We start from the raw sequence: 13,493 nt of genomic DNA, 5'->3' as shown, positions 1-13,493 counted from the left end.
TCAGCCAAAAAAAAAATTAACCACCACCAAAGTTTCTCATGCAACTAAAACTCATTTGGTGAAAGGTTTCTCAGGTCCCAAATGGAATTTCTGAAACACATTTTAGAAACAGAGGTGGCGGGGGGGGGGATCTCAGAGAAGTTGGGACATTTTGTTCTGCGAAGCAGGAAATGAGCTTGTTCTGTTTCAGTTTCTGCTTCACTCTGTTCACCAGTTCTCATGTAAAATCTCAGTGCTACAGTCTTGGAGAGACAACTTCAGCAGAACCAACAGAAAATTCAAAGTCAGGAGCAAACTCTGGCACATGGTAGAGCAGCAGGGACAAAAGCATCTAGTTCTGGAGAAGGAATCCAAGACAAAGAGCTAGGAGCTAAGAAAGGAAAAAAAATGACTCCTTTATGAAAGTAGAATATGGTCCAACAGCGGACGCATCCTAAAATCTACCTCTCTTCCTCCCCTCCCCTGAAATCTCAACTGCTCTATAGGGTAGTGCTATCACAGTTCTTATCCAGTAATTTGCCCACATAATGCTAAATTTTGTCTTTTAGTCTACCACAATTCCAAGACAATAACTTCCTATCCCAACTATGTGGAGTGGCTACATGATACTCCAGAGTGTTCTTTGCTGTGGAGATTACAAAATTAAATTTATACTAATGGCAGTCCAACACAGATTCGGGAGTAATACCATAAATTTAGCTTCTGGATCTAAAGACTCCTAAAATGTATTTTCAGGAGTGATGGTTTCACAAAATGATCTTTGAAGTTGATGGAGAACTCTTGCTCATTTTAATTGATTTTGCATTGGGCTTAAATGAAAGGCATCCACAGTCATTCAACAGGTAGAAAGACAAAGCACAGTCTTTTAAAGTCTGGGAGCTTAAAACCTTTCTAAAATCAGAGAATAACAACATGGTTAACACTGGGTTTTGATACACAATATTCATAAAGGGGATTATAATCCAGGAGAAGAAGAATTTATTCCCATTGGAAAGCAATGAATAAAGTAATGCTGTGAAGAAAAACATTATGGCATGCTCAATGGCAGGAAATATCCATTTTCTGGTTAAAGAACAGATAACTGTCAAGGAAACCATGCATTAGGTAGAGTGAGCTAGTAAATCTACCCGTTACAGAATGAGAGACTAAAGTACTGAATTTGCTGTGCTAGCAAGCGGTGGCACGGGGATATCGCTCCTGCGAGATGCTGTTGCCACCCTTGCTGAAAAGACAATTAAGAGTCATTTCCTTCACAGGAACACCCTGGCCCCCTCTCCTTTCCATGACAGCTGTGGGGCTGAAATGTGCCCTTGCCTTTTCCCCACAGGGACAGTGCAGCCTAGGGATATAGCTGGTTGCACAAGAACACTCTGTGAAAAACAGCTTTAAACTTCACCTAACCCTGCTGGAGAGAGGTATATTCCTCACACTGCCAGGCTTTGCCCCACAACCAGCCTATCCTGATGTCTCTGTAGACTGTGCTCTTGATGCTCTTGCCCTCACCTCATGGAAGTACAAATGCAAGGGAGCAGACATCTGTCAACACAATCCTGCACCTTGAAGCAGATTTAGCACCGCTGGCAACCTGAAGAGTAAGTCCCATGAGCAGAAATAAATCAGACCACAATCTCAAGATGAAAAACTATCCCCAAATCAGGCCTGACAAGATCCACAGTGTTTTACTTACAAGCAAAGAGGAAATACAAAACACAAATTAGCATTGCAATTACTTCTTAAACTGCACTCTCACCCTCTATAGAACTGCAAATTCCTTGCATTTCTTGTCTCCCTTTCTGATCTGATCTTTAAAATGACGCACGGCAAAGGGAAGGTGGGAAGGGGTGCCTCTAAGCTGCATCATGTGCTTTATGGAGACAAGCCAAGTAGCTACTTAGGCAACCATTAGGTCGGGAAACAATCGTTTCCATCATTCCCAACACGTGTGTCAACATAATTCCATGCTCTCTTTGTCATGCAAAAAGTCTTGGCAAAGTGACCGGATACACCCAGAAAGCAGGAGCAAACTAAGCTCATTATGTTAACCGGAGATCCCACAGCATCCTCCAGTGCCATAGAAGGAGACTTCCCATGTTTTGCAGTGTAGAAAGGAAACTCGCTGCACTGAAAAGGGCCCAAGCCAAGCCTGACTTCAGAAGTGTATAAGGGAGATTCACAATTGGGTTTCATGGAAGGGGATCCCTCGTCTGACAAGCACAAGAGGCTGTGTCAGGCAGTGTGATAACAGGCATTGCAGAAGGTGTGACACCTCGCATAACTACAGAGACTTCCCTCTCCTGTGTGCTCGCTGGAAGCCTTCCAGCCATGCTAATATGGCTCTGCAAAGGGAAGCTCCTGCCAAATGGGAGTATCAGCTTCTCTAACTCTTTATTGTTGTCATTGGTAACTCCAGACTTCGTTTTCCTTTTAAAGGAAGATTCAATGCATTTTACAACCATTAAACATCTTTTCTTCTCTCCATCTATACTTGTAACTCCTACTAACAGCAAAAAAGGCTTGTGCACATGGGAATGGCTGGCAATATTAGTCTAATGGCTTCTTTGCCTGGTCAGGCACAGGAGGAAGGCTCCTTAGTCTGTCTGAAAAATGCTGAATACATCTTTGGTGCTCTAGCAACTGTAGAAGATGGTAAATATCCCAGAGCATAGGCATTTATTTACTTACAGATAAGCAGTTGGGGTTTTCACTAACAATTTTTGCTGCATCTTTCAATTCCAGATTCAGTGTAGTGGGGGGAAAGTCCTAATACTGATGGATATTTGCAAGCCCTTTCAAACTTTAGCTGCTTTGCCTCCATCCTGCCATGGGTAACGTACATTTTTCAACCCATTTTGCCTCCTGAATGCTTGCAAGTCCAATCTTGGTTTTAGTAATGCATTCAGCAAAACACAGCTCCTCAGCAATCCATGTTCACAAGGGCCAACGATGGCTAAAAATAAGGATGGACAAGAATAGTAAAAGCTTCTCCTACATGTTGCTGACATGTCCTCTAATGAAAGCCAAGGATTTCTATTGATTGTTTCGTTTAAACCTGTATCAGTCACACTACATGCTTTGCTCCTTAAGATGCCATATTTTTGGCAGATCTCGTTACCACCTAAACACTCAAGAATCAAGAGCAGAGAGAGCTGTCCAAATGGGCAGTGTAGAAGAGCCCTTCCCTCAGCATTATTGTTGGAGTGGGAATGTGCATCTGGTTCTGACTTTGTCTTCTCCGAGCTCCATCACTCTGGGCAAATTTACACTATCCAGCCTTCGGAAAATGTACATCAAATATTACAGAATTCATTAGCAAGTCAAATAAAACAAGAGACTAAAAAGTGAACATACCTGAAGAAGAGAAACGTTGTGTAGACTAAGTCTGAAGAGGTAGTTCCTGCATAATCAAGCAGAAAAAGTACAAACCGTTAGACTACCAAAAGAAAGAAGGGAAAAGTTATAAAAGCAAGTCATAGTTTTTGGTCATTCATTTCTATGGACAGTGAGCTTTTTTTGGACTCCTCTCCACAGAATGCAAAAATAGTTATATGCCCCTTGCACATCAGTGTCTTAGTGAACCTCATTACAAAGTTCTGAGCAGGTCTGGAGTAAAATATTTCAGAACTTACCATGAAGAACCACAACGAAATACCAACAACACAGGGACTGTTTCCAAACCCTCAAAGGGCTTTGGTTGAAGTCCTATAAGGGCTGTGCCCATGTTTTTCTCTGCATTTTGAGAAAACTGGGGTTGGACAGAAGCCAGCTGGAACAAAGCTGACTCCTGTAGTGTGCTCCCCCCAAGACTGTCCTTGTGGGCGCTTCTATTCAGGACTTTGTGGAAGAAGAGGAGAACAGGACACATACTTCTCAGCAGAACCTTTCTGCACAGAAAACCAGCAGGGAAATCAAGGCAGTGAATGCAGACACTCCCAATCCTCCTGTCATCGCGTCTCCATAGGCAAAGCGAGGGAATTCCTGACAGAAGTCACTGTAGTATGAGATACCACACTTAAGCTTAGCTCCTGTAACCCTCCTTCTGTGTGTTCATATCCCATCACAAATAGGAGGGAAAACATATTTGCATAAACATCTATGGATGAGGCTTAGTTAACAGGATTTATTTCACATTTTTCTTGCTAAGACAATGCAGTTACCAGGAATCAGCTGACATATTAAGCCATACGGACTTGATTGTGTGCTTGAGGGTTTTGGCCACATCTAACTTCATATTTTTGCATCCCATCTGTCAGGGAGTCTGAAGAGCTGTGATCCTTTTCCAACATCCCTGTCACCACAATCTCCCAGAGAAGACACAATTATATGATACCAGGTGAACTCTGTTTTTGGAGGTGGCTCTATTTAAATAGTAGAAAGTGCGGCTTTGATGATATGGCTTCATCCGCCCTAGAAGTGCCAGTATACAGACATTCCCCTACCTAGTAGAAAAGCAAGTTCCAGTCTTAGGTCAGTGAAGTCAGAGAAGTCAGTGGAAAGCTCCTATAGTGATGAAAAGGTCCTAAGGACTCTTCTGAAGAGCCTTGTTCAGGGTCTGTAGTCAGCAGCAAACTCTGCCCAAAGTATTCAAACTTCGACATACGAGAAATTCGTATTGGGTCACAATGACCACTACATGGCTTGAGCAATTTTTCCTTCTTCTGTTATCTCTCACCTGTATATCACCTAAGTCATAATCACAGAGTTGCCTGTATACTTTGTCCCAATTCTATAAATGAATCAAAAGGTCTCAACTGCTGCTGACTGTCAATAGAGAAGAATGGGAACAAGGATGATGGGGAACTCAGGAAGTCAAACTCCTAGTACCAAATCTTCAGCCGATGTAGCTCTGATTTGGTCTGATTTGCACCATCCTATTCTATGCTGGGACTGGGTACTCAGAGAAGAATGAGACCCATTAGCAATATCTGAACAAAATACAGCAGTAATTGTTATACCTCCTGTAAGTACGCAGAGAAGTACACGCACACACACACAATCTCCATCTTCTCTCCTAGTCCTATCACTGGAGATCCAGCAGTTCTTTTGTACAGTCTGAAAACCTATTCTGTCTCAAAGGGCTGCATACTTTCCCAAGTAATTTGTTATTAACTCTTTAGCATCAGCTACAGACTTAAATATCGTGTCCTGCAGGTACATGCAGCAGACCGGAGGCACTAAGCTTACATACAGCTAAAATTTCAAAATGCAGGTAAGTTCTCATCCAGTGACTGGTCTGACTTAGCTCCCTTAGAAAAGCATGTGCGGTTCCAGGACATGAGATACCATGGAATAAGCCTTCTCGTGGAGAAGCTAAGCATGTCACTGGCCTCCAAACTTACAACACCCTAAGGAGAAATTCTCATAACTAGGGACTTGAAGTTGCTATCCTGTTGTTAAGCATGCTATTTAAATGCATTGATTTTGGAAGCCTTATAATGCAGATTTCAGCTCCTTGTTTTAGTCTTGTAAAAAGCTGGACAGTTTGACTGAGTAATAGATTTTAATATTAGGGATTTTTTCCCTGATAGCACTGCAGAGCAAATCCAACCAAAATATCTTTAATGGAAGAGATGCATCTAAAGGACACAATTTTCGTTGCACTCAGCCAAAAGAGATGCAGACAGGAATAGTGTCCATTTAAATAACACCAGTCTCTGTCCTCTCAGTGACTGCTGTGTAGCACCTGGACAAAGCATTAGCGGTGAGATCACTCAGGTGGCTGAGACCTAAAGCAGGCAGGAACATAGTACTAATGTGAATAGCACAATGATTCTCCAAAGGCTTCATACAAACCTCAACTCTCTAAGTCTGACCTTGTGGCTTTCTTAGAGGAAGGAGGGTTTCCCTACATTTTTCATCAGCTTGCCTCACCTGGTGTCTGCACAGCCACTGGCAGTTTCTTTTTGTTTGTTCGATCCTTCTCACATCTCATCAGCAATAATATAAACACCGGTAGGCAGACCAGGCCATCAGAGACACCTCCAGAATCCAGTTGACCTGCCCAGCTAGAACTGACTAATCCTTAATTAACAACACGCTCTTTTAACCATACTTGTTCTGTGAAGCTAAACCAGGAGTAAAAAGCCAAGGGGAAAGATCTGCTGAATAAGACAGTGCCATTTTTATGAATTGCATTTTAACTGCAATTTCAGTCCAAGAATGAGCAAGGTCTCTGAATGACAAGCATGGTTTATTGTACCTAGAATTGCCCCATTTGTGTCCTTTTTTTTGGTTGTGTTTGAAGTTATGTCTGTTTAATACCTTGCTGAACTATAATTTAAAGCATCTGAAAGAGTAGGATTAATAAATATATGAGAACACTGAGATCTCTGCATGAATGAATGAGCTGCCTCCTTTGTCTTTTTTTTTTTCTTTTTTTTTTTCTCCCATTTTGTCTTGTAAGTGAACGTTGGCTAATTCCTTTCTCTCTTAAATTAAACCCACCTGCACTAGGCCAGAAAAGCAATTGCCTGGTGCAACCAGCTATTCTAATAACCTCCTTCTCCTGTATAAAAAGCTGGTGCACAAACTTGGAGGGATAGGACAACCTTCTTACTCACTTTCTGTCCTAAAAGATCACGCAACTTCACTCCACGGTATTAAAACACGAGCTTTGTTTCATTCCAGAGCTGGCTGCATTTCAGCCATCTCCAGAGCAAATGACTACACTCCTCTAAGTACTCTGGGACAAATGGTATCATACACATTAAAAGGTGCCTCAAACTGCTAATTATTATTGCTACTAACCTTATTACTCATGATCAGTGCATTTCTGAAAACGCCCATGTTAAACAGTAATACCCTGAAGTCTCAGCCAAGACTGTGGTTTTGTTGCGTTAAGACACAGCGTGGTTGATGGTGTTCCTCTGGAGACTGATTCACAGCAGATGCCTATTTAAACAACCTGAGCGTGGATCCTCTCTCTGTCACCTCTGATTGCAGGGGGATATTATCCCCCAGCTCAGATCTATGAAGCTAGCTCCTGTAAAGACCCTCCTGCTCTATACAACCTAGTCTTGAAGAATTTGCCATCTAAATATATAGAGAAAGTGAAAAAGAGACATTGTTCTCATTTAAATTTAAAGCACAAATTGAGCAACTTAGCCAACATCACAGGGTATATCTGCAGCACAACCAGGAGCTGATCTCTTGATCTCCATCTCTCTAATGGAAACCTGATCTCCATTAGTCTATGCCCTGGTTAGGAGAGTAACTTGCCCCCAAAATTGGGGCACAGCATATAAACCTGTGCTGAAGTGTTATTTACACTCATGAAAATTGGGTAGATGTCGAATTACTTTCCCGAACTGGGCCCTCTATGCTAGTCTGCGTATGAACAGAGCCAAGCTGCAGTATAAATCCTGTAGATGAAACTATTTGTTAATTGGCTTCATAATTTGTATTTGGCTGCCTTGTAAAATGATTAAGTGCTCACTGTGCCTGGTACCACAAAGCATACGTAACAGAACAGCAGGATAGCAGCTGAGATGTGTTTCAAGAAAGGGTGGAAGAATATATCCACTTAAATCTGCTTACCATGACACTCACAAGTCAAAGCTGCTTATTGTTTATTTCATATAGCCAAGCGCGCCTTGGATGAACTTTGTAACATGATGTCCATGCACTTGTTCACACATTGCCTGGCCTTGAAACAATTTACAGTGAAGGCAAAGTACTTTGTCTACGATGCCACAGAGCAACAGAGCTACAAATTATGCCTTTCCAATGGGAAGCCACAAAACAAGAGTGCTTGAATAATAGCAGAGACCCTTCGTCTTAGGAGTTCTGAAATTATAAGCGTTCAGGACTCTTTTTCAGTGCCTCTTTACAAGCACTGTATCAGTCAGCACTGTGCTGGCTGATTAAAAGGTGCTCTTTCCAAGCAAAAGAGAGCACGCTTTTCAGTTCTGCTGTGGTAGATCAGGAGGAACATCCCAAGATCCCTAATGCTGACCACCACCAGAACCTCTCAGGACTTTGACACGCACACAGAGACCAACAATATGCTGCCTTACCTCAGCTGGTCTGTATCACTACAAGACATGTACACCTGCTCACATGTTGCTACTTGCCTGCACCTTATAGTAGATGTGAGAAGCTCACCCCTCCCTCATTACAGGGCAGGCTATCTCAAGCCCCCTCTCTTTGTACGCAGACAATTACTCTGCAAGTAGAAACAAAGCCAACAGAAGCTGATAATAATGTTTGATCATGCAAAAAAAAAAACGTTTAGGGAAAGCTGAAGAGAACTGAGCGAAGAGTTGCTCTCCCTTTTGGGGGCTATTACTGCACTGAAACACGCATCCAACACAGTCCAGGTGAGGTACTGGAGACTCAGGTAGGCTCGTGGTGCTCTGGGAATGCATTTCCCACGCTTGTAGAATAGACTAGAATAGAATAGACTATTTCAGTTGGAAGGGACCTACAACGATCTTCTAGTCCAACTGCCTGACCAGTTCAGGGCTGACCAAAAGTTAAAGCATGTTGTTAAGGGCATTGTACAAATGCCTCTTAAACGCTGACAGGCTTGGGGCACCGACCACCTCTCTTGGAAGCCTGTTCCAGTGTTTGACCACCCTCTTGGTAAAGAAATTCTTCCTAATGTCCAGTCTAAACCTCCCTTGGCGCAGCTTTGAACCATTCCCACACGTTCTGTCACTGGATCCCAGGGAGAAGACATCAGGACCTCCCTCTCCACTTCCCCTCCTCAGGAGGTGATTGTGCTGCAATCAGGAGCCAGGTCTGCAAGAGGGACTCACAACTGTCACAGTACGGATAATAAGAAAAATAATTAACAGAACATGGTCCTTTGGGTGACACGAAACAAGACACAGAATTATGCATGTGACAAACCTAATGCTCCCTTCTGGCACTCCTGGAAGCCACGTGCTGGGGCTGAGCCTTGGGCTAGGAGCCAGCAACTCCTGTCAGCTCTTCCTATCTTTGCTCCTGGAGGCCTTAGATATACTTTGTACTTCCACAGTACATGACAAACACAGCTTAGTCATGCTTCACGACTCCCTGGGAGCTGGTTAGTATCATTCCCCCCTTATACTAATGGAGAAAATGATCCACAGAAAGGTTAAATTACCTTCTGCAAAGCACACAGCAAGTCAGTGATAGAATCGAGATCAGACCCCAGGGCTCTTGGCTACCAAATCTCATGCTGGATTAATGCACAGTGCTTCTACGCAGGTCCAGCTGTGGCTGAACTTTTCAGATGGTTATCCACATTTCTGAACTAGCCAACCATCCTCAGAAACCCAGCTCCTGAAGGATGATTCTGACCTGTGCTCTCAGAAGGAGTTAACTACATGCCTGCTTCGGAGTGTGATGTGATGTTCCGTTTGTAAACGCTACTCCAGTGATTCATTTGAAGGGCCTGGCATACATATGCTGGAGAAAAGGTGGAGAGCCAGCATCTCCCTTACAAGCTGGATCCTTATTCACCAGTAATTTTGCTTTTATTGAAGAAAAACTTGTCCAGTACATCATTCTTCCTTAAAAAATCAATAGATGTTCAACAGAGAACCATACTAAACGGCATACAGTAATATGATGCAGTTGCTGTATGAGCAATTGCTTTTCCCAAAGCAACTTTTCTCAGTGATAAATCCAGCCAGAGTTAGAGGAGCATCCTCTTAGAAGAGGCTCCTTATGCAAGCAGCATATCATTCTGACTGAGCAGCTTCCAAATTAAGCCAGGGTCCCAGCTACTGTTTCCGGGTTGTCACTGAGGCCCATTTAGTACTTCTCAGTGGAAACAAGGATGAAAATCAAAACCTCTATATTCCAGTCAATGGAGGAGAACTACCATCAGCTTTAATGGCACAGGGCGCATGGCACAGATCTGCTCAGGCTCGATGCTGTATATTCAGGGCCAGCTCTAGGAAGAGTCAAAAGAGGCAGATGCTTATAACTGTGGAGCATGCAGGACAACAGCATAGCTGTGGCACCCTTTGACTATACCAATATTCAGAAATCTAGACGGATAGCTGCTGCTGTGGGAGGGACAAGCAGGAAGGGGATCGGCCCTTGGACCAACAGCCGTGTCCCCTCTTCCGTCGGCTCGCAAGAGGAGCAGCAAGTTGGCTCTGGTGTCTCTGGCCCTTCTCTTTCCCCAGGGCAGGAGAGGAGCAGCCTCGGTCCAATGTGATCCCACCTCCTTGGGGGTGACAGTGTTTGCCATGCTTCCGAGACACCTTGAACCAGCTGTTTTCTGGAGGGCAGCCGTATGTACACACTTCAGAGAACCGGGAATGGGATTTTTTTTGTAATTGCAGTCCAATTTCCATATTTTTTTTGTTACATTTCCCTCCCTCTGTTTCACTAGATGAGTTTCTTCAAAACCTCAGAGATGGAAACTGAGCCAAATTTTCAAAACTCGTGTGTGGGTTTGTTCCTATTTTCCTGGAAGAGTGAGTCCATTTCTCAGACCATCACGTATTATCCCACATGCCACCTCAAGTCTCTCTTGACATGCAACTGACAGCTCTTCTCTCCCCCTCTCATCCAGTTGGCAGAGTCACAGAGCACTTACAGCACCTTGATATGGCCCCTAGCCACACGGGGACCTTTGATCTCCTATTTGCCTATCACTTTTAGTTGTGCTTTCATAAGCCAAACCGTAAAATTCCTCTTCTTCTGACGCACTGATTATCGTTCAAATATTCCCTGGCAGCCCCCCTACCTGCCTACTTAGGCTGATAAACATGCTCAGTTCTGTCAGGCTTTCCTCAAACTCTGGATGAGTTCAACATGACTTGTATGCAAATACTGATAGAGTCAGCTGCTGAACTTAAGTTATTGCCAACCAATCCTTTCTCTTTGCAGTGGCACAGAACAGTAGGCTTAGCACCTAAACATCTGGATATACAGTGATATGCAAGTCACTGTGGTGAGCCCTGCCATATAAAACTGACGTATCACCAACTTAACCAAAGCAAGAGAGAGTATTTTCAGTAATGCAAAAGGAAACTGCTCTGCAGCCCCATCCTGTGATGCTGTAAAACACATTAGGTCCAAGCCTCCAAGGCTTTTGCCAAAATATCCTGACCTTGTGTTTGCTCGCACCCCACTCTGAAATACAATCTTCAAACTTAATTATTCTCAATGTGTTACTAAAGCAAGTGAGCCTCTCATGGGTGGCTGCTTTTGTGATAGGGTATCACCATTTTCATTTTCCAGTCAGGCCTGCAATTCGCTGTGTAAGGATGCTTCCTATCAGCTGGTGCTGCGCCAAGATTGCCTTTCACACAGCACTGGCTGCACAGGCACTGGCCATGAGTCAGCCGATAGCCTGGTTCCTCCGATGATGGGCAAAAGTGCATGGACTTCCACGCCAGTGAGTTCATTTGCAGAGAGGTGGATTGTACTGGCTTGCAGGCGATTTGAAGGACCAACTGTTTTCTCTGCCAACAAAGCTGACAGCCCAGAGACTGCCGTTGCCTCACCCTCTTCTCCACGTACAACACCTGGGGCAAAGTTGTCTCTTTGCTCTCCTACAGCTGTGGCTTCTTCTGTGCATTGGTCCAGCCCAGCCACATGACAACTGAGCATAGCATTTTATTTGATTTATTTATTCTGAGTTAATTAAAATTCACATTCTGTGCTCAAGCAAATGCACAAATTTTAACTAAGAAAAAAAAAATACACTTTGAACAAAATTTGGGCCAGGCTCCAAAGTTCCCAGAATCCCATAATTACAAAAATTCTCCTTCCATCCTTTCCTGTCCACACCTCTTCCCCTCCTCCCCAAGGGGTATAAGTCAGGGACAGCACAGATTTGGGATATGGCAAGTCAGACTCCTTGCAGACCAGCAGAGGAAAGCAAACTCTATAGGTAAGAACCAGACACCCCAGTGGGGCTTTACCCCTCCACACTTATACAAGGGCTGAGCTGACCTCACCTGGCACAGTATCAGAGAGGAAAATCTCCCTCTGAACTATCCCAGGCTCAACCAGAAAGGTTAAAACCTGTACTTAAAATCTCACTTTTGTTCCCTGTGTAAAGAAACCGTGCACAGGCACCCCCAATTATGGATTTAACTAGCTGCAATGTCTAATCACAGGTTTCTCACCTCACCATATTCTTTACCATGCAGGTCAGGCAGCTTCTTTAAAAAACATCAATGGTCCTTTGAAAGTTTCTGTTAATTTCAGAGACTGATTCTCCCTTTTCTTCTCACATCACCATGTTATCTGCCCCCCTCCTGCCCCCGAATACAAGGATGCAACTTTAATTAGAGCATTCTTTTGTCTGATAGGAAAAATCACTGTGAGAAAGGATGGTATTTGTTTTTCTAGGTTTCTCTGCAGCAGTGCTTTCAGCTACCCTCCTACGATCTGGATATAATCAAAAACATTATCATGCTCTTTGCTTGCTCACGTCCTCATTAATACCTCAACTGGCAAGGTAATTTCTCAGCTGAACGTGACTTAGGAGGGGGTAAAGCTGGCGTAAGACCATGCGATACTAATGCGAGCCATCAGGAATGGCAGTAACTCAGCTCAGTCATTTTGTCTCAGAAAAGTATTGAGTCAAATCCTGTAGTCAGGGACGAATGGCATGTCATTCCTGGCTGATAACAGGACAAGCCTCTGGACTATGTAACCTTTGGCTATGCCCATGTGGTTGTGGCCAATGTTGACTTGTTTGCATGTTAGTCTCTCCATGCTGTATGAGACTTGACTTTTTCAGCCATGCTGAAGCCCCACTGTCCCAGTGTAAGTGTATGGGACTCACAGACTTTCATGAGCATTTTGAAGACTTACGTCTTCTTTGGAGGTGCAAGGCTGAGAGCTGGTGATTAAACTACCAGGTGGAAATACAACAGTAAAGGGTCCAAATCCCACCCTTGCCACAAGTTTTCTGTGAGTCCATAGAAGAGCTTTGGCTGTGTCCACATTAGCCAAGTGCAGAGACCTCTGAGGTTGTGCAGACTTTGACTGCTACCTTCAGAAAGCATAGTCTTGCTGCAGGAGTAGCTGTGTTAGGTGCAGCACTGCACTGCCTTTCAGATCACATGTCTCAGCATCACAGCCTTTTCACAAGGCAGGCTTGCTCTTAATCCCTCTGGGCCTCGGATTCCCATCTATTGTGTGAAATTATTAGTGCTTTCCTGCCTCACAGAAGCCCTGTGAGGATAAATGTTGGTGAGGGGCCCTGGTCATTTGGCAACAGAAAGTATTCTTGACAGAGTTTAGACCCAATGCTGATACTCTAAATCTGTGGATCAACTCTGACCTGACTTCTGCCACTGAATTTCCTGGTTTGCAAAATGCTTTTTGCTCAGGCAACATAATCTGCAGAGACTTATTCTCTTCAGGGTTCAGTGGCAGTCCAGATCTGGACAGGATTGAAGGTGCCCAAGGGTAAGAGTGATATTTTCCAAGCAGCACAGGTTTTGAGAGTTTTACTGCAATGCTCTGGAGCTTTCTGCCAAGCAGGCAGGAAAGAGCCTATGTTCAGCCAGAAATCTGCATCAAACCTGGTG

At 43.8% G+C, this 13,493-nt stretch overlaps 1 protein-coding gene across 2 annotated transcripts in view; it reads right to left on the bottom strand.

Moving 5' to 3' along the window:
- SEMA5B (semaphorin 5B) overlaps positions 1-13,493 on the bottom strand; it is a 135,034-nt gene that overhangs the window by 100,117 nt on the left and 21,424 nt on the right. For both annotated transcript variants that reach the window (XM_075153924.1, XM_075153925.1), the window contains exon 3: positions 3,349-3,394. In XM_075153924.1, coding sequence (XP_075010025.1) covers positions 3,349-3,394 — 46 coding nt within the window. The remainder of the gene's footprint in view (positions 1-3,348; positions 3,395-13,493) is intronic.

Source organism: Calonectris borealis, chromosome 6, assembly GCF_964195595.1.
Source record: "Calonectris borealis chromosome 6, bCalBor7.hap1.2, whole genome shotgun sequence".
Classification (NCBI taxonomy): Eukaryota; Metazoa; Chordata; class Aves; order Procellariiformes; family Procellariidae; genus Calonectris; species Calonectris borealis.
Note: the sequence above shows the minus strand (reverse complement) of the source record. Positions and strands in the feature narration are given on the sequence as shown.